The 22,888-nt window shown below is 43.1% G+C and overlaps 1 protein-coding gene across 22 annotated transcripts in view; it reads left to right on the top strand.

Annotated features, from left to right (window-relative positions):
• KTN1 (kinectin 1) overlaps window positions 1-22,888 on the top strand; it is a 113,599-nt gene that overhangs the window by 51,718 nt on the left and 38,993 nt on the right. For 15 of the 22 annotated variants that reach the window (XM_043548463.1, XM_043548464.1, XM_043548465.1 and 12 more), the window contains exons 6-18: window positions 1,750-1,866; window positions 5,815-5,955; window positions 8,755-8,861; window positions 10,467-10,599; window positions 12,000-12,087; window positions 12,430-12,596; window positions 13,307-13,375; window positions 14,886-14,923; window positions 15,524-15,614; window positions 17,507-17,575; window positions 18,265-18,302; window positions 18,446-18,536; window positions 21,231-21,299. In XM_043548463.1, the coding sequence (XP_043404398.1) occupies window positions 1,750-1,866; window positions 5,815-5,955; window positions 8,755-8,861; window positions 10,467-10,599; window positions 12,000-12,087; window positions 12,430-12,596; window positions 13,307-13,375; window positions 14,886-14,923; window positions 15,524-15,614; window positions 17,507-17,575; window positions 18,265-18,302; window positions 18,446-18,536; window positions 21,231-21,299 (1,218 nt within the window). The remainder of the gene's footprint in view (window positions 1-1,749; window positions 1,867-5,814; window positions 5,956-8,754; window positions 8,862-10,466; window positions 10,600-11,999; window positions 12,088-12,429; window positions 12,597-13,306; window positions 13,376-14,885; window positions 14,924-15,523; window positions 15,615-17,506; window positions 17,576-18,264; window positions 18,303-18,445; window positions 18,537-21,230; window positions 21,300-22,888) is intronic. The other 7 variants (XM_043548461.1, XM_043548454.1, XM_043548462.1 and 4 more) reach the window with 1 other exon arrangement.

Below are 22,888 nucleotides of genomic sequence, written 5' to 3'. Positions count from 1 at the left end.
ATCCAACAGTCATTGCATAGTGTGTCTTGAAGGAGTGATATCCCTTACACATTTTTATCTTAGCTAGTCAGCTGTCTGATGCTTATTCATATAAACATCTAAACTTCTCGAATCCTGCTAGGCTTTTTGCTTTCATAGCTTGTGGCATTGGGTTCCACAGGCTAATTATGCATTGTGCGAAAACTTTCCTTTTTATATCCCTTTAAATTGGTTGACATCCAAAGAAATTAGAAGGCTCCTTATTTTATATTTTGGCATTAGTTATTTCAGCCACTGTTATGTAATGTCCTATGAATCCCCAAAGTGGTCCTGATACTTTTAATCTCTTATGGATGTTTTTCTATGTCTAAAATCACTTTGTCACCTAACCTGAGCCTTTACATTCCTACTATATTCTTCTTGGGATGGGGAGACCAGAACAGAACACTGTGTGGATGGTGTCAGTGTAAAATCAATGTGTATGGTGGTGACTCTTTTCAGTAGTATTCTGTCTTGTTAATGCAGCCTAGCCCCTGGTTTGCATGATGTATGTCTGTTTGTTGCTACTGATTTGAAGGGAGCTGTTCAAAACATAGTAGAAATCTTGGCTTCTATAACCCAATAAAACCCAATAAGTGTTAACTTTTGCAGGTGAAAATGTGGATATTACCCAGTCAATAGCACAGGCTGGATGTGTGTGTGCACGTGTATATGTACAATATGCTTTTGTAGAAAAGTTCCATTTTCACTACAAAGGTTAGTAGTTGTGGCCCTTGCACTCCACAGAGGAAAGCAGGAAATATTGTTGTCAGTCACTTTATCAAGTGAAGAAGGTATTTGCTTTGTTTTATTGAGCTGGTACCAAACAATTGGCTTACTTTACCTCTAAGTATTCACTTACCTTCTGGCTTTCTCTCTGCCACAAACACAAAACGAAGATGGAACCATTCATGGACAAAATTTAAAAGAAAACTGAATACGGATCGCCAATATATTTCACCAGTTATCAGACTTAATCTAGAAATTGCCACATAGTCACAAAAACATTTAGTAGGTCTGCCATCAGTCACATAAACTGAGTTCTAAAACGTCTACGTGTGGTAGAGGTCACAGGCATTTATGTCGGATCTAGAATTTGCCCAGTTCCCTTTTCTTCCATTCTGTTTGCATATAGCTTTACAATAACATCTAGGGCAAGTGTGAGTTATATATTAACCCTCTCCTAGAATCAACGTGATTCAATCATGTTGATAGACTTTGCCACAAAGTAATCTTCTGGCAAGTACAATGTTTTTGCTGTCGTTGCTATATGTGGAGGGGAATCCCAGGACAACATTTCCTCTATTGGGTAGTAATATGCTTTAGGAGACCAGGCTTGTTGCGTTGTAGCAGCATGTAACTTTTTTACTACGTCTGTAGATAGCGTCTCCCCAAACCACCACCTTCCTATCTGACCTCAAATATGGAGAATAATCTGCTGAAATGCAGCTATACCTGCTGTGCTGTGTGTTCTAAAGGCATATCCTGGTCTAATGACATTTGTTAGCGGCCTTTTGTAGCAGACCCAAAACGCCTTCTCATGCATTACATTGCTAGTAGTAGGCTGACAAATGATTGCATGCTGGATTGTGCAGCAGTGGGCGGTAGCTGAAGGAGGGGGGGAGGAAACCCCAGTCATGTTTACTGCAACTTTCAATATATGCCATAATAGATAATTCAGTTGTAATACTTTCCGCACGTTTGATCACTTTTAATATCCTTTTGCTGTAGGCTAGTAAGGGAGACTCGGCTGCAACTATACACCAGCTACAAGAAAAAGACAAAATACTTGCTGCTTTGAAGGAAGAAGCTGCGGTTGCAAAGGATCAGTGCAAGCAGCTAACTCAGGTGAATATATTGAAGGGAACAGGTATGGAATTGAAAGGAAACCAACAAGGAACCTCATGGAATTTCAGTACAGTTGCTAGTTTAATGAGATCAGTGTGAAACAAAAGGAGAGATTTTCTCTTAGGAGTTTATCAAGGCTAAGTCTTTTTTATTTATTTATTTATTTTATTGTTTTAGCCTGCCAGGCTTATGTTCACTGTATCCAATTGCTAACAGTTTAATTGCATGGGACACTCGTTAAATATAGCTAAATATGAAAGTCTTCAGACCTTCTTAATTTGAAGATTTCAGAAGAAGGCAAAACATAACAAAAGTGAAGAGAATCCTGTACAAAAATTGGTGGATGTTTATAGTAGGCCGGAGAAGAGACTCTTTTCACAGTAGCACTTGCGGTGGAGTGAAGGGGAATGGAGGTAGAAGCAGGAAGGCTTGAAATGACGGGCATGGACAAGGCTTTTAGTGGGAAGGATTGATTTTTAGAAATGTGTAGGGGAAAGTCAAACAAGATATTGAAGTTGAGAGCCTGGGCAGATGAGTGGGGGCGGGTGGGGAGTGGTATTAATAGTGCTAGCAAACGGTTTGAAGAAGAGGAAGTTGGCCGTGGGGAGCATTCAGTATGAGTTATTGGAAGGGCAGATGTAAGACTTGGGAGTAGTTCATGTGTAGCTGGAGGCTGAACCTATGAGACTCAATGAGGTGTGAAACGGGATTGGGGGAAAACGAGGACAGAACATTGGGGAAGGGGGCATGCAGAGTGCAAGGAAAGAACTACTGGTGGAGACACTGAAAGAGCAGCAGGAATGGTTGAAGGAAAACCCGGAAGAGCAGAGTACTGGAAGCACAAGGAAGGCTGTGAAATCCACAGCATAGAGCAATAATGGTAGGTGGACAATGAGAGTAGAGCAGGAAGCCCTTGAACTTGAGGACTGTAACTTGGCGAAGAAAATTGATTTCCACCCCTTCACTCGGCTGAAATGGAAAGAGAATGAAAAGAGGGATGGGAAGTGAATGCAGCAGGAGTTGACTGTCTCCAAGCTCCCGAAGCTTGCGGAAGGAGATATGGAGCAGCTGGAGTGACCTTGAAGGTTTTGGGGGGAGAAATACTGGGATAGTTCTGAAAGGCAAGAAAGGGGGAAAATGTGGCCAAGGGGACAGATAGACACAGCTCAAGGCTGTGGTGGGAAGAGATGCTTCTCCCCTAGCCCCAGACCTGCTGTGGTGGGGAGAGGTGCCTCTCCCAAGCCCTGGCCCAAAACCTGCCATGACCTGGGGAGAGGCACTTCTCCTGCAGCCCCAACCCAACCCTGGCCCAGATCTGCCACGGCCAGGGGAGATGCACCTAACCTGTGGCCCGAACCTTGGAGCTGCAGAGGTGCTCTCCCCTTCCCCCCACAGCCTGCACCCCAGAGCCCCCTCCGCCACTCTGAACCCCTCATCCCCAGCCCAGAGCCTGCACCACCCCAGCCAGAGCCCTGCTCCCCTCTCCCCTGAGCCCCTCATCCCTGGCTCCACCCCAGAGCCTGCACCCCCAGCCAGAGTCCTCACCCTCCCACACTCCAAACCCCTCAGCCCCACCCCCACCACATGAATTTTATGTGCACCACTATGGAGGTGATGTGTCACACACCACCTCCATAGTAGTGCACATAACAAAATTCATTCCACACATGCTTGGGAAAAATTAGGGGGACCACTGCTGGCTACATGTTAAATGTGAGATACCTCAGTCTGACACTGAGATAAAGAAGGAAAGGGCCTTTAGTCACAGTGGCGGTAACTTTTTTACCCATAACTGGTGCATCTCAGAAGAAATTAGCAAGATCCTGGGAGGAGAAATGAGGGAATTTTAGAAGTGGAGAAGTGCTCCTGGGTGGAAGTTTTGTGAGAGAGTTGAGAGAATAAATTACTAGTGCAGGAAGTGGTTGTGTTCTCTAGGGAAAGCTGCAGGACAAGAGCAGAGTTAGCTAATTTTAAGGGGGTGCCACAGGTGCGAATTATTGGGTGTAGAGAGAGATGACAGAGGATGGAGTTGTGAATACATACTTCGAATCACTGATGGAAGGAAGGTGATGAGGGAAGTTTGGATAAATATCCAGACTGTTGCTGGTTCACAACTGATGCACGTACAATATTAAGTTTAAAGTGTTCCTTAAGGTGTGGAAAACAGATGTATGTTATTTCCAGATAGGTAGAAATCTCTCTCACTGGGTATAAAGGGTCCCCTCATTAGCGGGCGGTAAATAGTAAATCAGCTAAGTGAGAAAGCGTGCACTTGTTTCTGAGTTAAGTCTAAATTTCAGCTTTAAAAGCTTTTCTAGAATTGAACACTGCATAAAGTTTTCAATACATTGCCTTTTTCTGATTTCCTTAGCAGTTAGGTGAAAGAAATGGCCTATTCATGTCCCCCATAGATGCTTTTGAAAATTAAGTCCCTGCTGTGTTTCATTACATCAGACTGACTGATTCCCATTTTTCCAAAGTGATTTAGGCCTTTCAGTGGGACCTAAGTCACTCTCCTGAAAACTTTACTCTGGGAAAAGCAGCATTATGAGGGTAATAAAGTTGCATCTCAAAGGAGAAAATTGCTTTTATTTAAGTTATAAAAGTTAGTCGTCCAAAGTAAATTGTGCGTGTTTTCGCTAACTAATCTAACAGAAGCTTGGCGGAATGCTGCAATCAACATTATTTCCTTCAGCACGCACACAAATATGTGTGCTTCCAAGAAGCAGTCCTGCAAATTTTGTCTGATGTTTGGATCTCTGCACTATCTAATAAACAATTAAACCGAATAAAACTTGCCTCTTTATTAGAAAATCATAAATTCATCATCTTGGTTATCCTCTCTTGGTCAGGGAATTCAGCCAGTCTGGGTTGTTGAGTGTTTGCTACTAGTCTGTTGAAAACCTTAGAAGCAGGTTGGTTTAATTTGCAGAATACTGAAGATGCTACTGTTGCTGACCCTACAAGACACATGCTATAGCTCATATATTTTATGACATTGTAAAGTGTTTGCTCAGTCATGTGGTTCTAATAGTAATATTTTTAGTTTATATTTAACATAATGATCATCCTGCACTAAGTATGCAGAATTGGATTGCACTTGACTAATTACTTGAGATTTAAACCTACACTGTGGGATTTAGTGCTAGCAGTTATGTACTGAATGACTCTGGCTAGTGAGGGGGACTGAACTCCACTTTCACTTCAGCCTGAGAGTTCATCTGTAATGTACAACGCTTTTGCCAAAAGAAAAGGAGGACTTGTGGCACCTTAGAGACTAACAAATTTATTTGAGCATAAGAAAGCTTATGCTCAAATAAATTTGTTAGTCTCTAAGGTGCCACAAGTCCTCCTTTTCTGTTTGCAAATACAGACTAACACGGCTGCTACTCTGAAACCTGTCATTATACTTTTGCCACAATCCTATAACTGAGTTCTCCTAGTTCATTAGACAAATTAAATTCTGCCCTTCGTTATACCTATGAAATATTGATCTCACTGGGGCAAACAGAGGCAATTGAGGAAATAATTTGGCTTAATGTGATAGAAACACTATTCCAGTTTCTCTGAAGCAGCAAGAGATCATTCTTTTCATTGCAACACCCAATTTTACTTTAATTGTGAAATTATAGAATCATAGGACTGGAAGGGACCTCTAGAGGCCATCTAGTCCAGTCCTCTGCACTCACGGCAGGACAAAGTATTCTCTAGCCCATTTCTGACAGGTGTTTGTCTAACCTGCTCTTGTGTTGATGCTAAATCCATATAAAATATCAGAAACGTTGCTGGTCAGACCAAACACTTGAATTCTTCTGTGGGTAAAGAATATTGATAATGGCTCTAATGGATGAGTATTGAGTGTAATTAGTAATGCATCGCCTTACGATTTTTTAGGAGTTTAAGGGGACAGGGGAAATGAACTTTTTTTTTTCTGATTTCCTACCCAAGGAACTGGTTGCAGAGAAGGAGAGAAGCAACTTGCTTACAACAAAGATGAGAGAACGAATCAACATGCTAGAAAAGGAACACGGTGCTTTTCAGAGCAAGATCCATGTTAGCTTCCAGGAAAACCAGGGGATGAAGATGAAGGTAAAGCTCTATGAAAGCCATTTTGATTTCTTGAGTGAAGTACAAATAGATTAATATGAGAAATGACTGTTTTAGCAAAAGGTGCAACACTTGATTTTTGTTTCCATATGAATAAACTGCAGGTGCTACCTAGAATCTCTAGTGATTTGAGGTGAGGAATCTAGGACTAATTCTTCATCTAGGTGAAGGCAGCAAGCTGCTATAGATGGCCTTTGTTTTCAAGAGACTGGTCTTGTCATATAAAGTAACACACTGTACTACTTTTCATTCATTATTTCCCTTATCTGCAAATGACCAGTGATGAGCAGCATGTCTCCTGGCTGGAGCAAAGGTTTGGGATCTGGCGACTGCAGTTCTAGTCCAGGCTTTGCCACGGACTCTGTGACTTACCCACCCTGTGCTTCTGTTATCTGTACAATGGACATAACACCCCCCAGTTCTTCATAAAGTGGTTTATGATCTTCTTATGTGATTGAAAAGTGTGATTCTTGAGATGGAAAATCTATTTAAATCATCCAGCTTCAGAAAGATGGCCCTCATAGCCATACACGTGGACCGGCGCTATTAACAACTTATCTTCTGAATGACATGCTGGATGCAGAACATCCTTAAAAGCGAATATGTTCATGTAGGGAGGTTATAAAATGCACTCTGCGTTGCAAAATGCCTTACTGAAAATCATGAAGGACACTAACAACATAAGAATGGCTACCCTGGGTCAGACCAATGGTCCATTTAGCCCAGAATCCTGTCTTCCAACAGCAGCCAGTGCCAGATAATTAAGAGGGAATGAACAAAACTGGGCAATTTATGGAGAGATTCATACCCTGTTGTCCAGTCCCAGCTTGTAGTAGTCGGAGGTTTAGGGACACCCAGCGCATGGGGTTGCATCTCTGAATATCTTGGCTAATAGTCATTGATGGACTTATCCTTCACTCTGCCATAAGATTGTCCTCTGAGCCATCTCGACCTTCATTAACATTGTTACAATGTGACCTAAGAAAAGCTTTAGCTTCATCAAAATCAAAGGCAAACATCTTCCATCTACAGTCAACCAAAGCTTTGCAGGAAGAACTATGGCTGTATTTATGTCAACTGATCGACTAAAAACTCAGATCTTAGCATCGCTTTTTTTTCTGTGTAGCTGTAGCAGTATTGAGGGTAACGTGCACATTTTTACATCAAGTGATAGATTTCCAGTGTTTCTGCATACGTTAGAGGGCACCCTGTCAGAGTTACTGAAGCAAAGTAGAAAAGGAGGACTTGTGGCACCTTAGAGACTGACAAATTTATTTGAGCATAAGTTTTCATGAGCTACAGCTCACTTCACTGGAATGCATCCGATGAAGTGAGCTGTAGCTCATGGAAGCTTATGCTCAAATAAATTTGTTAACCTTTAAGGTGCCACAAGTCCTCCTTTTCTTTTTGCGAATACAGACTAACACGGCTACTACTCTGAAATCTGTCCTGAAGCAAAGTAAGCTCTCCAGAGTAAGGACTGTTGATATCTATGTATAGCCCACTGCACAAGAGGGTCCTGCATCATGCGGGGAGAGGGGCCTCTTGGGCACTAGGATAATAGAAATTATATTCTGTGCGAAAAAGCAGAAGCCTGTGGAGAGAATGTAAAGGGAACCCTCCCTGGTTCTTGGCATTCTAGTTCCACTCCCCCTGCTGGGTACTGTGGGAATTAGACTGCAGAGAAGGGAATGCTATTTGGCTGACAGCCTGATTATCTGAGCTGCCTGTTGGTTTTTGGGTGCTTTTTCTTCCTGGAACTTCTAGGGTTGTGTGGTATCGAGAGCAACTTGGAGCCCATGTCAGTGTGAGCTAAATGTTGGCGCTCCAGTAGCTTGTCTTTTTTTTTCTGTCTCACCCCAACAGCCAATGTTTGTCTGACAGCGTTTTTGTATACAAAATCCTCCCTGATGAATTAGTCATCTGATGAAACTAGGGCCTGGAACCAGTTTCAGCTGTCACTGAAAGTTTGGCACCAGTAGAGGAGGAAAGAAACGTTTAAGCTGCATGTGTTGTAGGCCCTCAACAAACTGGTAGCTCGCGCTAGCCAGCCCCTCCTGTCATCTGGCATATGGAATCTGCCTTCTTCTGTGCTGAATCAAGCATTCTGGCCTCTGGCGCAGCCTTGTGGTGGGGGTCTCAAACTCCTGAGACAACAGGTGCTTCAGAGAAACTATGTTCAGAGTACAATAAAAGCACATGCATATCTGAAAAAGAGACTGTCTTATTTTGCTTCAGTTAGAATCTCGGGAATAAAGAAAAGGCCCAAACTATTTTAAAGGGCTGATTTCCCCCCCCCCCCCCCCTTACATATCATTATTCATAATCAGTCTTCTCATTGTGGCTTCTCTGCACATTTTCAGTTTAACTTGACTTCAGACTTCCAACAGAAATAAATTAACCCCTTCCCCTAATCTACTTTAGAATTGTCTAGTGGTGTTTATTGGACTAAGTCACATAATCAGGAACGCTCACTGATCTACCGTTACTAGATTTGCATGCTGCATAAGAAAACTGTGGCACGTGCACGCAAGAGGGAAACTGGTTTAAAAGGCAAATGTGTCCTTAATTCAACTCTGTGAGCTTAAAATATCAGTAGGCCTTTGATGGGGTACATATGTATTTGTGTGTGGACTGCAAAACCTAAGAGCCTTCCAAATTAATTTTCTTGATCTGAGACTATTGTAAGTGTCTATTACAGTGCAGTGACAGTGTCTGTTACACAGCTATTGACTTCTATTCTTCAGAGCTTTAAAATATAATGTGTGGTATTTATTTTAGTTCCAGCAGCTTCGTGAGCAGATGGAGGCTGAGATAGGCCACCTGAAGCAGGAAAATGGTATCCTGAGAGATGCTGTCAGTACTTCTACCAACCAGATGGAAAGCAAGTATGTTCAGGAGTTCAGTGCCTCTGAGCCATCAGGTTTTTTAAACTTATTGGGGCTTTCCCTGAAGATAGCTGTTCTGGCCATCTTTTTAGGTGTTCCACTAAGTGACACCGTCTCCACAGCCATGGCTTTATTATACTAGTATATAACTATATTCAATTACTCCTGGGGGAATTCTGTGCCATTATATGCATGCAGAATTCATGTCCCCTGCAGATTTCTTCACTTCCCTGCAGAAAAATGACTTTCTGATGGGGAAGCAAAGGGAAGCTGCAAGAATGGTCATACATCCCTCCCCAGCAGCTTAAGCATGTTATTTCGGGCACCTGGAGCAGCCAGTGAAGAGGTAAATCATTGCAGGGAAGGTGGGACAGGGGACACCCCAGCCGGCGGCTCCTACCTTGTGCCGGGCTCAGCTGCTAGTCTCGGCTGGGCTGGGGAGGATGGGACCTGCTCTTGCCCTGCAAAGAGTGGCTGGGGCTGGGTCAGACCCTCCCCCAGCTGCAGGAAACTCTGCACTGCCCCCCCCCCCCCCCCCCGCTGCCACTTCCTGCTCCCATCCCTTCTCAGCCTCTGGGGGAGGGGTCGGTGTATGGGGAGCCGCTCCCCTGTCCACACAACTCCAGTGCATCTGGACCCCCTCCCCTGCACCCAGACACCCCTCCACTGAGCCCCTCTGCCCTTGAACTTCCACTCCAGTGAGCTCCACCCCTCCCCCCCATACCTGGAGCACTACAACAAGACCCCTGCACCCAGGTCCTCACCCCACTGAGCCCCAACTAGCTACATCCAGACCCCCACCTCACCAAGCCCCACTCCCCCAGCATCCTCAGGAATAATGTTGTGGCACTCAATGAGTAAAGCAGCTAGGCCAAGATGTTCAAGTGATTATTGGCTTTGGATCCCTCAGTTCGAGAGCCTTATTTTTCAGTGGGTGGGTGCTTGGTACTTTCTGAAGAGCAGGCCTCTTAAAGTTGCTCAAGTTAAAGACCCTCCAATGGAAGGAAGCATAGAAGTGTTAACTGTCAGTATGTCTGACACTGATTATATAGCCCTTGGCCATGAGGCCCCAGCAGAAATATTGACCTTGTAATCTTGGGAGCTGAAATATTTTAAGATTAAGTCATTTTAACAAAAATATTAAACATCTGCATAAAAGATGCATCGAATGGGTAGCAATAAGATGTTTATCTGTTGGTGGTTTTAGGAGAAGAGGGATAAGCAAAGTCATTCAAGGTTTCATAAATTGAGACTCATATTGCTTCTAAACCAATGAAGAGGGTTATTTGTGCTGCTGTAGCACCCTGAGATCCCAATGAGGATAGAATCAGGGCTCTGTTGTGTTAGGTGGTGCCCAGACACCCAGCTGCAGTTGACATGGTTTGAGTCGGGAACATTATTGCTTTCTATGTGTAATTTTGTACATATTCTGAAATGCTAAATAGTTCTGTTACTCTGAGAGTAAATTGGTATTAAACGCTTCTTCTAGAAGTACACTTTCGACTTGATATTTGAATGTCTACTGATATTTCATTGACTTGATCCTTGTGAATTGTAATTGCTTAAGATTACGTTATGAAAAACCAGTCATTCTTATTTCTTCAGGCAGTCTAGTGAGCTGAACAAATTGCGTCAGGATTGTGCTAGACTTGTGAATGAACTGACGGAGAAGAACAATAAATTGCAACAGGAGGAACTCCAAAAGAAAAATGCAGATCAAACAATTGGTCAGCTAAAGGTGACTTCTGTTTTCTTTATCCCTCTGCAATTATGCTGTGCCCTTAACAGAGGCTATAATACTTTCAGTGGGGAAATCTGCCTTCTAATATTTCAGGATATATGAGAAATTTGAAAGGAAATCTTGCTAAAATACCTATTGCCTATAGGCCTACACAGTAGTTCTGTATTTACTCTTTTGATGTCTGATAAAAATGGAAAATTGCAATTGGTGGAAAATAGTAGGCTGGAATTTGATGCTTCCTTTCTAGATGAACTTTGAATATTTCGCACTTTTTAGTCATTATGAACGCTTGTATTTAGTAAAAACTACTTCTACAGAAAAATGTCTTTTAAAAGAAACTTGCATAACTTAATCTCTGAGCCTATTTGAACAGTCAAAAAATTGTGAATGGAATAGTATCCTGCATTGTCCCAATAGGCATTTCTAATGATGTAAGTGTCCTTTTGTTCGTGCGGCTGGAGTAACTTATTCAAATACATTATATCTAAACAAAATACTATATTTGTTAAGAGCAAGCTAGTTGTACTGGCCTGGGATGTGCCTCTTCCCCCATTCCCTCTCTTTGATAGATCAGAGATGCTTCTCTTCTTCCTATGTGGACATATAATAATAATAATAATAAAAAAAAAAAAAAATCTGTCAAAAGGAAATTCAAAATTTCTGAGTGCTGGTAGCTCGTTACTAAAAGAAAATCAATTTGCAGTGAAAGACCTCTCCAGTGGCAGCGATTCAGTGGTTGACGTCTACAACTGAACCAAATTTTGGATAGCAAATGCAGATTTACACAAGATCTGGCAACTTTGGATTCAGGCTCTCCTTCCTGAACTTGATGAATGACGTTTTCCCCTGTTAGCTGTAGAAACTTGTCTGCTAAAGAACTGTGGTTTAGTTCATTTGGAATTCAGAGGTTGGACTACAAAGATGTTGAAATAGACGGGATTGGCCCAGGGTGAGGCTTATTGAGTGCTGGATGTCTCCACTGTGGCCTTGCTATATGTGGAAGGGAGGGACGTATGCTGCTTTATATTGGATAGAGGTTTAGGAACATCACTATGGGATGGTCTACAGTAGAAACGTACATTGGTGTAGCTGTGCCTCTCCGGCACTTGAAAAATCTGCACACCTGAGATGTAGCTATGCCAGCCTAACCCCTGGTGTAGACAGCCCAAGGTTGATGGAAGAATTCTAGCTACCACCTCTTGAGGAGGTGGATTAACTACAGCAAAGGGAGAACCCCTCCTGGTGCTGTAGTGGGGTCTACACTGAAGCCCTGCAGCAGCTTTTTAAGTGTAGACCTGGTCTAGAAAGTAGAGATGCACTTGGTTAAATAGGTCAGTGTGGTGACTTGGAAGGTGACCCTTTTCCCCTCTCTCCCAACTCCCACTTTCAACTGTAAGGTCCAACAGCAGGAAGCGGAGAGGCGATTGGAGGAAATCCAGGCCTATTTCAGGAAAAGGATAGCAGAACACGAAGCAGCACAACAAGGTAGGAGCATGTGCAGTTCCCTGTTACGACCAAAGATGGCTGCGTCGCCCCGTTCCTGCATGTGAAAAAGATATGCGTGGAATATTGGGCAAATAACCTTGAGCTATAGAAAGATTAAAGGAAATGGTTCATCAGTGTATTCAATACCTCCTCCAGCTGACATCCTGGGAACATAGATACCACCTTGAAATGCACTGCGGCATGGGTTGTTTTAAGTGTGAAGGGTTAAGTGTGAAACGACTGTGCTTGCTTAAATAAAAACGGTCTCTTACTCGGTTTTCCCAATATGTTACAAACGTTTAAATATTTTCTTTAATTAAAACCTTGATGTTTCTGCTGCAGATGTGCAGAATAAGCTTGTGGCCAAAGACAGTGAAATCCAGAGCCTGCACAGCAAACTTACAGATACAATCGTGTCTAAACAACAGCTGGAGCAAAGGATGTTGCAGTTAATGGAGGCTGAACAAAAGAGGGTCACTGCGGAGGATTCTGTGCAATTGCAGGTGCAGGTACTGCATTAATAGCTGAAGGTCTTTCTCTATGCAACAGAGCTTGAATGATATTACTGTGTGTTTGTTTTAACAAAGCATTACAACTGAATGCAAAAATGAATACGCTTTGTTCCGATCAGCTGGCATCCTGTAAGAGGAGATGTGCTAATGCTGCATTGGTTTCAAGCAAGCTGGCTTATGCTGTATGGGGTATCTGGAGTGGAAGGGAAGGGAATGTTCTCTTGTGGCACGGATTGTGTTGCATTCATTGTTAGTCTTGACTTTTTTAATTACAATTATCTTATTGGTAGTAAAGTGTCATCCAAACAATGTGGTTAACACAAGAACGGCTGTACTGGGTCAGACCAAAGGTCCATCTAGCCCAGTATCCTGTCTTCGGACAGTGGCCAGTGCCAGGTGCCCCAGAGGGAATGAACAGAACAGGCAAACAAGTGATCCATCCCCTGTCGCCCATTCCCAGCTTCTGGCAAACAGAGGCGAGGGACACCATCCCTATCCATCCTGGCTAATAGCCATTGATGAACCTATCCTCCGTGAACTTATTTAGTCCTTTTTTGAATGCTGTGATAGTCTTGGCCTTCACAACATTGTTCAAGTGTAAATGCCTAGCATGCAGCTTTAAAACAGTGCTGTTAATAAGAACTAAGAAATACAAATACTCTCGCACACTTAAATTTGCTTTTCTTTTTGTGTCCTCTCTCCATAAGGAGCTGATCGAGCAGAAGGAGGCTTTGAAAGTGCAGCTTCAGCAGTTTCATTCACAAATGGCAGGCCAGGTACAGCAGGTTCTAAGACTAGACCGTTTGTCTTGCAGTCTTAACTGGTAAATGGTCTTTCAAAAGCTCGTGACAACCATTATGTTATTTTAATCTGGATATGGCATGTTGAATGTAGAAAGTTGCCATTGCTCCTGGGGCAACAGAGCATGAAATATACCACACATTTTATAGTTCACATAGAAAGAGTGTCTACAACCTTAAGTTGTGTGGAATAATTGCTTAAATCCAGTGACTATTTCTGTGGTGACAATAGATGGCTTGCGATAACTTTCACAGGTTTTCATGTTTAAACATTCTGATTCCACTTGATTTGCTTTGACAACTTATTTCTTTGTACAGTGTCGTTAAATACTGTACATCAGATTTCAGTGCCTCATTAGAGGCTCCAGTCACATCCAGATACTTCCTGGCTTCTGGGTTGCAGACAGTGAGAAGTTGACTCTCTACACAGCCAATCGTAGAAATCAGCTGGCTTAGAAAAGCCCACTTTAACTTTGCCTGCTTAATGCAGGCACAAATGGAACAAGTACAGAGATTCAGAGCTCCCCGCCTGCCTACAGCTGAGTATTGAATTTTTTAGTTGTGCGTGGACACATTTGCTATCCCTTCATAGAGTCTAATGCCAGAAGGGACTACAGTGAGCATCTGGCCTGACCTCCTGGATAATACAGGCCATAGGGGTTCCCTGAAATAATTTCTCTTTGAACTTGAACCTGTCTTTTGGGAAAAACATCCAATCTTGATTTAAAAATGGCCAGTGATGGAGAATCCACTACCACCCTTGGCAGGTTGTTCCAATGGTTAATTGCCTTCGCTGTCAAAAATTTGTTCCTTTGTATCCTGTATGAATTTATCCAGCTTCCAGCCAAGCTAGACCCCCACATGTGGCCTGAACAAACTGAAGACCACATTCATAATCTGGCACTTGCCTTTTGGTGCAGAGTTTGATCCCTTCAGGAGTGAGGGCAGTGGTGGAGAGGGGACAGGTTGGGCTAGTTATTTTGAGGGCGGGGGGGAGTGTTGGATGTCTGCCTATTCCTAAGTGGGGACTTGCGTAAATGACTGAGATGGCTTGTGCTGGGAGATTACCAGAGGGCGGTCGGCTCACATTCGTTGTAGTCTCCCTGGTGCTGTTTTCTGCCATCTAGTTTGAGTGGGGAAACCGGTGTTGAGGGTGGGTGACAGTTTTTCTCTGTACACCAGGATTTTGGGGGGAAACTGGAGGAGAAGAATCTACGGCATTGAGGCACAAAACTGTAAGAGAACTCCCACAATTAAAGGTCCATATCATCCATTATGGTAATGGTTCCTTGGCTCTTGGACCAGTGTGGGCAAGGACTTTGACGTGATATAAACTCGTACTAATGTTCTTTGGCCAGGAAACATTGGGTATTGGCCTGTGCCAGTTTCAGACATCTGTAAACAAGCAAATGTTATTTCTGGCTCAGCTTAGAAAAGGACATTTTCGTTTTTGCTTTACATTCAGCTATTTTTCCCCCCTCTGTAGACATCTGCTTCAGTCCTGGCAGAAGAACTGCAGAAAGTGTAAGCATCCCTTCTCCTATATGTTTATGAAGAAGTTGCTTGCTTTATTGCCTGCTCAAGATATAGAAACTTTTAACTCATGCTCGGCACATATGGGAGAGATTTGTGAAGGAAACGCTGTCACTTAAGTATTTTACTTTGCATTGTGTGTGATCCTCTTGGAAGCTGTGAAACTTCTTCCTACGGATTTCCCCTCCCACCCCAGACTTGGAGTACATTGTGTGTGGCTGTGTTCACTGTGTGGGAGTGAGAGCTGCCCCTCTTGCTGACGTCTGAGTGTATGGATCAGTGGCATGTGCAGGGCCATGAGAATGTTAGGACAGTCTCCAAAGCAGAGCTCCAGGGCACTTGTCTCATTGAGGGGGAGGGTGTCATGATGCACCAGGCTTTGTGCACGTCTTGTAAACTCTTGGCAAGCGTAGAGGATTTAAAACAAAAAAGAAAAACTCTTTATGTCCAAAACACTCTGCCAACAGGATTAATTATAGCAGACTTGATTTTGGGCCTGCATATTATTCTTCTAAATGTAGCCGAACGCTATACATGCATTTCTGTCTAAAAGGTCTTGTTGCAAATTACTTGCATCTCTTATTTGTACAGGATTGCAGAAAAGGACAAACAAATAAAACAGGTGGAGGACTCGTTAGTCAATGAACATGCCAATCTAACCGGCAAGGAGGAGGAGCTCAAGGTATAGGAAATGCCCATTAGAAGGAAACTGAATGACTAAAGAGCAAGCTCATTACAGAAGCTGTGATTGTGAACTGAAACGCACAAGCCAGCATCTTGCATCCCCCCATTGCCTTCATTGTGGCTCCTGTGGTCATAGGGGTCTGCTTGAATAGGTCTTTTGGTGCGCTGGGGCCTGGGTTTGTTGTAGGTATAACTTTTGGGTGGGCTATAGTTTACTTTACTGCCCTTCTCCTTGTGCCTATAAAATAACTCCCATAGAAAAGCACATGGAGACCCAGAATTCAGTCATTGAGGATTTTCAGCAAGGATTGCACAGAGTCAACCTCCCCACAATCAAGTCCAAAAAGAACAAAAGGAATGAACTTAATACCAACTTTATAAAATCTTATGATAAAGAAAAAACAATAAAAAAATAACCAACTTAATTTCTGCAACATGACATGACTACTTTATAACCCACATACATTATCTTCACAGTTCTACCTAAATATAAATAAAGAAAACAAATGTAAACAGGTCCTTCCCCGCAGAAGCACAGTGAGAAGAAACTCGGGGTTTCCAGAAGCTCAGGTTGAGTTCTCCTGAGTATTGGTTAGCCTTTGTACGGATTTTGTTGATCAGTCTGCTGAGTCAAAAGCATTGCAACATCATCCCTCCACTTGGTTGTAGAAACCTCCAACTGGATTGAATGCAGACTCTTCCTCCTCCTCTGCTGAAATCACGGTTAGGTAGTCAGCTAGCTAATTAACCAGCCAACCATTCAGTTTAAGTATATAGATTTAAAAAAAATCCACCAAAAAACCCCTGCTGCAAAATGCTTCAAGCTTAGGGAAAACAGCCTGCTTTCCACTCCTGTGGCCCAGCTTCTCCCAACCCACACACAGGGCACATGGTCTTTTGCAAAGCACCTAACCTGACTACTTGTTCTCATGGAGTCTTGAGTCCAGCAACAGGGAACCTGTTGGAGCAGGCCCAAAACTGCCACACCCAAGTCCAGAAACTTCTGGATGTGGAGTGCTGATTGTGCGTCTCTCTAGCAACAGTGACCCAGACCCAGCTCATTCCTATCCCCTGCCGACAGATCTCTTCAAGAGCTGTCTCCCTGTTAGGCACATGGGTTACACAGGCAGATGAAAACTTCAAGGAAGTAGGGTTGCCAGGTGTCCGGTTTTCAACCGGAACGTCTAGTCGAAAAGGGAACCTGGCAGTGTCTGGTCACTGGTGTGGGAGAGAGAAGGGAAGGGGCAGCCTGGCCCTGAAGTGGCTGCTTCTGCAGCAGCATGCATGCACGCACCAGCTTTGAGGAGCAAAGTTTGCAGGGCTGCAGCGGAGGACAGAGTGTGGGGCCCATGGCGAATAGGGTGCGGGGCTCCCAGCGGGCAGGGAATGTTGCCCAGGAGGGAAGAAACGTGTGCTGTCCCGCCAGCCGGCACTTTCCCTGGCCATGCGCTCAGGCAGTTCCAGGGTGGGGAGGGAAGGGGACTGCTGGGCAGGCAGCTCAGAGGGATGCCTCTGTGAAGGAGGGCTGTCCCCTAGCTCGCCAGCCGGGCTGCCTGGCTGCTCCCGTGCAGCCCCAGTGCTCTTCTGACCTGCACTACCAGGTGGCCTGCTGGAGCTGCGGTTTGCAAGTCCCTTGGGGCTGCTCATGCTGGAGTTGAAGGGGGAGAGCAGTGAGCAATGGGGGGAGGAAAGGGAGAGGAGTGAGTGAGAGGCGGGGCCTTGGGGGAAGAGGTGGGGCCAGGGGTGTCCAGTTTTCAGACATTAGAAAGTTGGCCGCCTTACAAGGAAGTCTGAGGTTATCTTGGTGTTAGGCTCTTAGCAAAAGGTTCTGTGAAATATTTGCTCTGAAGAATATGGAATGACTTTAAATGAATTAATCTTTCTCTGTAGGTTGTACAGAATATGAATTTATCCCTAAAAGCGGAGGTGCAAAAGTTACAGGCTCTGACAAATGAGCAGGTAAAAGAACCATGTTTACTTAACTCATTAAGTGCCGGATTCTGCCCCACACACACCTGAGTGGCACCGTACTTTGCAAGTAACCCCATTGGTTTCAGTGACATTACTCTTGGAGCAGGGTAAAACTATGAAGGCTACAGATCTGGGCTAATTAGTGATGAATTTCAAGAAACCAAACATCTTGAAAAAGAGTCTGCTTATTGAATACCCCAGTTAATGGAGTAAATAGCTTTAATTTGTTTAAATTTTCAAACAGATTCCTTCAGGACACTGTTCCCCCAGTTGTGAATACAGAAACCATGATTGCATGTGCAGTCTTGACCACTATCTAAAATCATATCTGCACAGCGCTTCCCATGCGCAGGTCTACAAATCTGGCCCTTTGCCTTTCAGCCCTATGGCTAGGTATTTAAAATACTTGACAGTGCTTTATTTCCTCGTCGTGAGTGCTGAATATCTGAGAGCACCAATGTGGAGGGCTAGTTGTTGAACGTAGAATGTGGAAGATGTGAGCTTGCAGTCTTTAAAAATGAGTAAAGATAACATTATTCCTTCATTTACATTGAAGACTAATATAGTGAAAGAACCAGCAAAACTGACTTGTTCTAGCTTGAATATTGGGGAACGTGGGGTTGAATGAGTCTTGTGATGTAATATGTTAAGACTATGCTAATCCTCTTTATATCTAGGCTGTTGCTGCACATGAACTGGAGAGGATGCAGAAAAGGTAGATTAAATAATATAAATCCAACCAGCATTTGGTAAACAATTTTTTGTAGCTCTTTGTTTATATCTTTTTTTAATTGAATGAATGCTTTTTGTAAGAGTGAAAAAGGGAAGCGTTTTTAACTGTGTAATTTACTGTCTCAGTATTCATATTAAAGATGACAAAATAAGAACACTGGAAGAGCAGCTACAAGGACAGCTTGCCCAGGTTTCAAACACAAGGGAAGAATTTCAGGTACTGTACTCTGTGTTAAGCTTGTTTGTAATATTTTGTAGATTTCTGAAAGATTCTGTAACAGTGCAGACAACTGCACTGATTTGCAGAGTGGGGCTGTGTATTTTCAGCTGTTAAGACTGTAAACAGGAATATGTAATATTGCTGGCATCCTTTCAGGATGTCGTCGTAGCAGCAAGCTATGCAACTGAGTATGTCCATGTTAAAAATCCATGTAAATGTACTAGCTGCAGCTGTGAAGACTAATGTCTCTAAATAGTTACTGAACATCTTGTCCTTTCAGAGATTTCATTAATAACCATGACAGGTTTTTCTGCATTTCATATTTGAAATGTGTCCTGCCAGATGCTGGTGTGTACATGGTTTGGATTATCAAGTTGCTCGTGATCTGATTACAACTTTTTTCTTAAAATCTAAATAAATGTAAAAATATCTGATTTTGCTTTTAACTTAACTTCTCATCAGTACTATGGCGGCAAGCTATCGATTAACATTTGAATTCCTTTGTGCGGAGCTATGTTTGTTTCTGAATTATGTGCAAGAGTGAACAGTGTTAAACCCCAAACATCCTCACTTCTGGATTTAAACCCTTATAAAGCAAGGCCTGCTTCCCATGAAGGGCTTTAATGCCTTCTTCCTAAAGATAGTTCCTTCAGCACAAGGGGGATAGCCCCTTTACTTCTCTTCCCAAACAACATTAACTCTGCTGTGAGCTGACACGCAACCTCCTAGGGTAACCCATAAAGCATGGGTAGTCAATAGGCAGACTGTGGGTCAAATCTAGACTGCCAGATGCTTTTGAACGAACCCCAAAATCTTTTTATTTACTTATTATCATCATTATTTTGTTTTCTGTGGAGTCTGGACCTTGACTATACCTTGACCAAGAAATTTGGACCTTGACAAAAAATAACTGACTACCCCGACATAAAAGATGTAACTGTGCTGGGAGTTGTCTCTCTTTGCATCAGAGGAAAGACAAAACGGGATGAGTATCCTAGTCCAAAATGGATTGATTCTCAGTCATAACTAGTTGTGCAAATAACTGATCTTTTAGCTCGCTGGGAATTCTGGAAAAAAATGTTTCAGGTCAACCTGAGAGAGAACTTTTAAATTTTTTTAGCAAACTCTGAAAAGTCAAAGAAAAATTCATTTGGGGTCCAACAGTGTTTCATTTAGATTATAAGTGCTCAAACATTTTTAACAGTCCTTTTGAATCCGATTGAAATGTTTCGACTTCTTTAGTTTTTTCCAACACAATTTGGCAAAACAGACACAAATTTTGTGAAATGTTTCGGTGTTTTCAAGCCTGCATTTTTCACTGAAAAAACTTTTGGCCAGAAAATTTCACCCAGCTCTAACCACAATCCTTTTTCTCCCTTTTTGTTCTCCTTTCACATCTAAACTTGCCCTGCAAAGCTTTGGGGTAGGAACCATGTGTTTAGAGAAAGTGCCTAGCAGACTTTTAAGGAGTCTGAAAAACACTGGTAAAAGTGATGGAAGCTGGGATCTAAAAATACATGCTGATGGAGCTAAATGTAGATTGAAAAAAGACTGCATGGTGAAATAACTGCATTTCCTGCCTTTTTCCAGCACATGTGGGGACAATCAGCAAGTTGTGGACAAATAGCTGTGGAATGAACTAAAAGTGCCTAGAAACTAATAAGGGTTTTATCTAAGCTAATGGGACTTTAAAGGTGAGCAGTAAGGGTCCAGCTACGGTGTTGATGCTTTCAGTACAGAAGATAAAAATGTATTGATCCCATAGATCCTAAATTTATTATCTCCAGTCTGTAAAGAAACATTTTTACTGTTCTGCTCTTCATAGTGTCATATGGACGTTTGCATCCCAAGCAGTACTAAGTTGGTGCCAGTGCCCAAGAGAGGGGAAGTGTCTATGCGGTCATCTGTGTAACTGGTGGGGAGAAAAATGTGTTCATTTAGAAGCCAGTGTTGTTTCAGAAATAGCAATCTAGGCTAGATCTGCACTCTCTTTTTTGAGGGCTTGATTTACCAGTTAAGATGGGGTTCTGTTTCTGCCATGCTTCAGAGAGAAGTTGCTTTTGTCGCCTCGAGAGTGATTATCAAAGGCAGAGGAGGGACCCACAGTATGACTACTTGCCTTCTCGTAGGCATCTAATCCAACAGCTGGAGCTGGAGAGTGCGGAAGACTGCACATACATCTGTTTTTGCTGTTATAAACATTTTAGGGTAGCTTGCGAGCATCTGGGAGGTGATATTGGAACCTTTGCTTTACAAAATGCTCATTTTGTAAAAGCCAGTCATCAGCAGTAAGTTGATGTGGTGCTAATAAGTGGTTTTCTGTAGGAGGATAGACTAGATTTCACTGTCGTATACTAGGTGAGAGCTACAACTCCCAGCGCTGTTACATCTTTTATGGCAGGGGTAGTCAATTTATTTTTTGTGTGATCCCAGGCCTGGGGATGAGGACTACTTGTCTTGGCTATCTGGGGACAAAGATGTTGTTTTGTTCTGAGGAAGCAAGAAAGAGGGAAAAGCAACTTTTAGTCTTGTTTCTATGCTACTGTATTTATGTTAAAAACAAACAAAAAAACAAACAAAAAAAAAACACCCTGCAGCTTCTCTACTTATGATTCGTTATATGGCAAATGTTACAAAACAAAACAATTTGGGTGCGCAGTTCTGAACTGATGGCTTGCTATCTCCTTCCAGATGCTTAAGAATCAAAACAAAGCTTTGCAATTGGAAGTTCAAAAACTGCAGGCTCTCTTGTCCGAGCAGGTACAATCAATATTTACTGATGTCTTATTAAATGGCCAATGTTGTTGTTTTTTGTTTTAAAGAGTTCTACTTCTGACCAGGGTCCCAAGGTGAGCTGGTTGAAAACTCAGCTGCTCTGCCCATTGCTTTTAGAGCTCTACTTTCACTACTGCAAAATGGAAAGTCCTTTGTGGCCCTAACCTGATGGATGAGCAGTAGCTTTCAGTCAAGCTACTGGATATAAAGGATCCACGAGAGATCCTCAGGAGGCCCATAGGGTATCAGGAAGCCAATATTGAGTCAACAGCCTGGGAACAGATTGCCAAATCGGTTAACAAGTCAATCTGATTGGTTAAATTTGACTTGGTGAGCCATGCTACACCCTCCCTCACTATGATGTGTCAAGACAGAGGGCATCACTCTTTTTCCTTTTGTCCGTGTGTCACCTGTCCCAGCAGCCAACATGGCCATTGGAGATCAGAGACATCTAGGCTCAAAATCCCTGAGGGTTGTTCTTCATTTAGATTTTGGTGCTTACTGGTTTGTGTTCTCTTGTTATAGGCTTCTCCTTCCCCAGGGGTCCTGATGACCTCTGACAGTTCATTATAGTTATAGCTCAGTCAGATGGAGCTTGCTGCAGCAGAGCGTATGGAAGGTCAAGGTGTTACAGGTGGAACAGCACTGCTAAATGAGACAGCATCCTGCTAGTGGAAAGAGTCCCACTTCATCACTTGGATGAGGCTCGTTCTCTAGCTTGAGCTGATCAGTGAGGGACGGATGCCCCAAGGAGGGAGGTGGTATGGGGCACTTTAAAGGGACAGGTCCTGGCAGTGACATGGAGGCAATAAACTGGTCATTCCATTAGGCAAGCCCTTGCTGTGCTAATGGGGAGGGGGGATTGCTCTGTCTCCTTTTGTCCTGGGTCACTTCACATGGATGTGATGCAAGGCTGAGTAGAGGTGGATTCTTGCAGGCAATGATATGACTCTTCTCGTTTGCTCCACGTGGCAGGTTGTTACATAAGAGCCGTGGCCATTTGACCCAATGTTTTAGTGTATTCACTCCACAAAGGGAGTGGGAGGTGCAAGACACCTCGCTATCAACGTTTAGCTCTGTGTGTACATTGTAGAGGCTCCTGCTTTAGGTCCTCTAACTCTTTTACTGTTTTTGATGCTCTTGGTATCACCGCAGATGTAAATAGCGCAGGTAATTCTGTGCGTTCGTGCAGGTCGTCTGCTAATGCTGTTCCCTCACTCAGAGTATTGGGCTGGTCTCTACTCCAGACTGACCCTTGTACCACGTTGTCACTCACCTTCCAGTTTCCAGACTGAATTGCCCACTTGTTTTCCCTTTAAAGGGAGCGGTAGCCATTCGTCTGTGAGCTGCCTCTTGTTCTGCGCCAGCAGCCTTTCCTCTGTGCCAAGGGCTTGTGACAGGACAAAAGTACCGTATTTCTTCAGCCAACCAAAATTCTAGGCTTCACAGCAAGCAACATAAAGTTAAAATTGAACTTAAAAAATATCGACCTCTTTGTATTTTTCAGTCTAACTTGATGAACCTTTTTCTGAGACACTTTCTCCTTGTGTAAAGGCCCACTGACTTATCATCAT

Source organism: Chelonia mydas, chromosome 6 (assembly GCF_015237465.2).
Source record: "Chelonia mydas isolate rCheMyd1 chromosome 6, rCheMyd1.pri.v2, whole genome shotgun sequence".
Classification (NCBI taxonomy): Eukaryota; Metazoa; Chordata; order Testudines; family Cheloniidae; genus Chelonia; species Chelonia mydas.
This window is presented reverse-complemented; position numbering and strand designations above follow the sequence as displayed.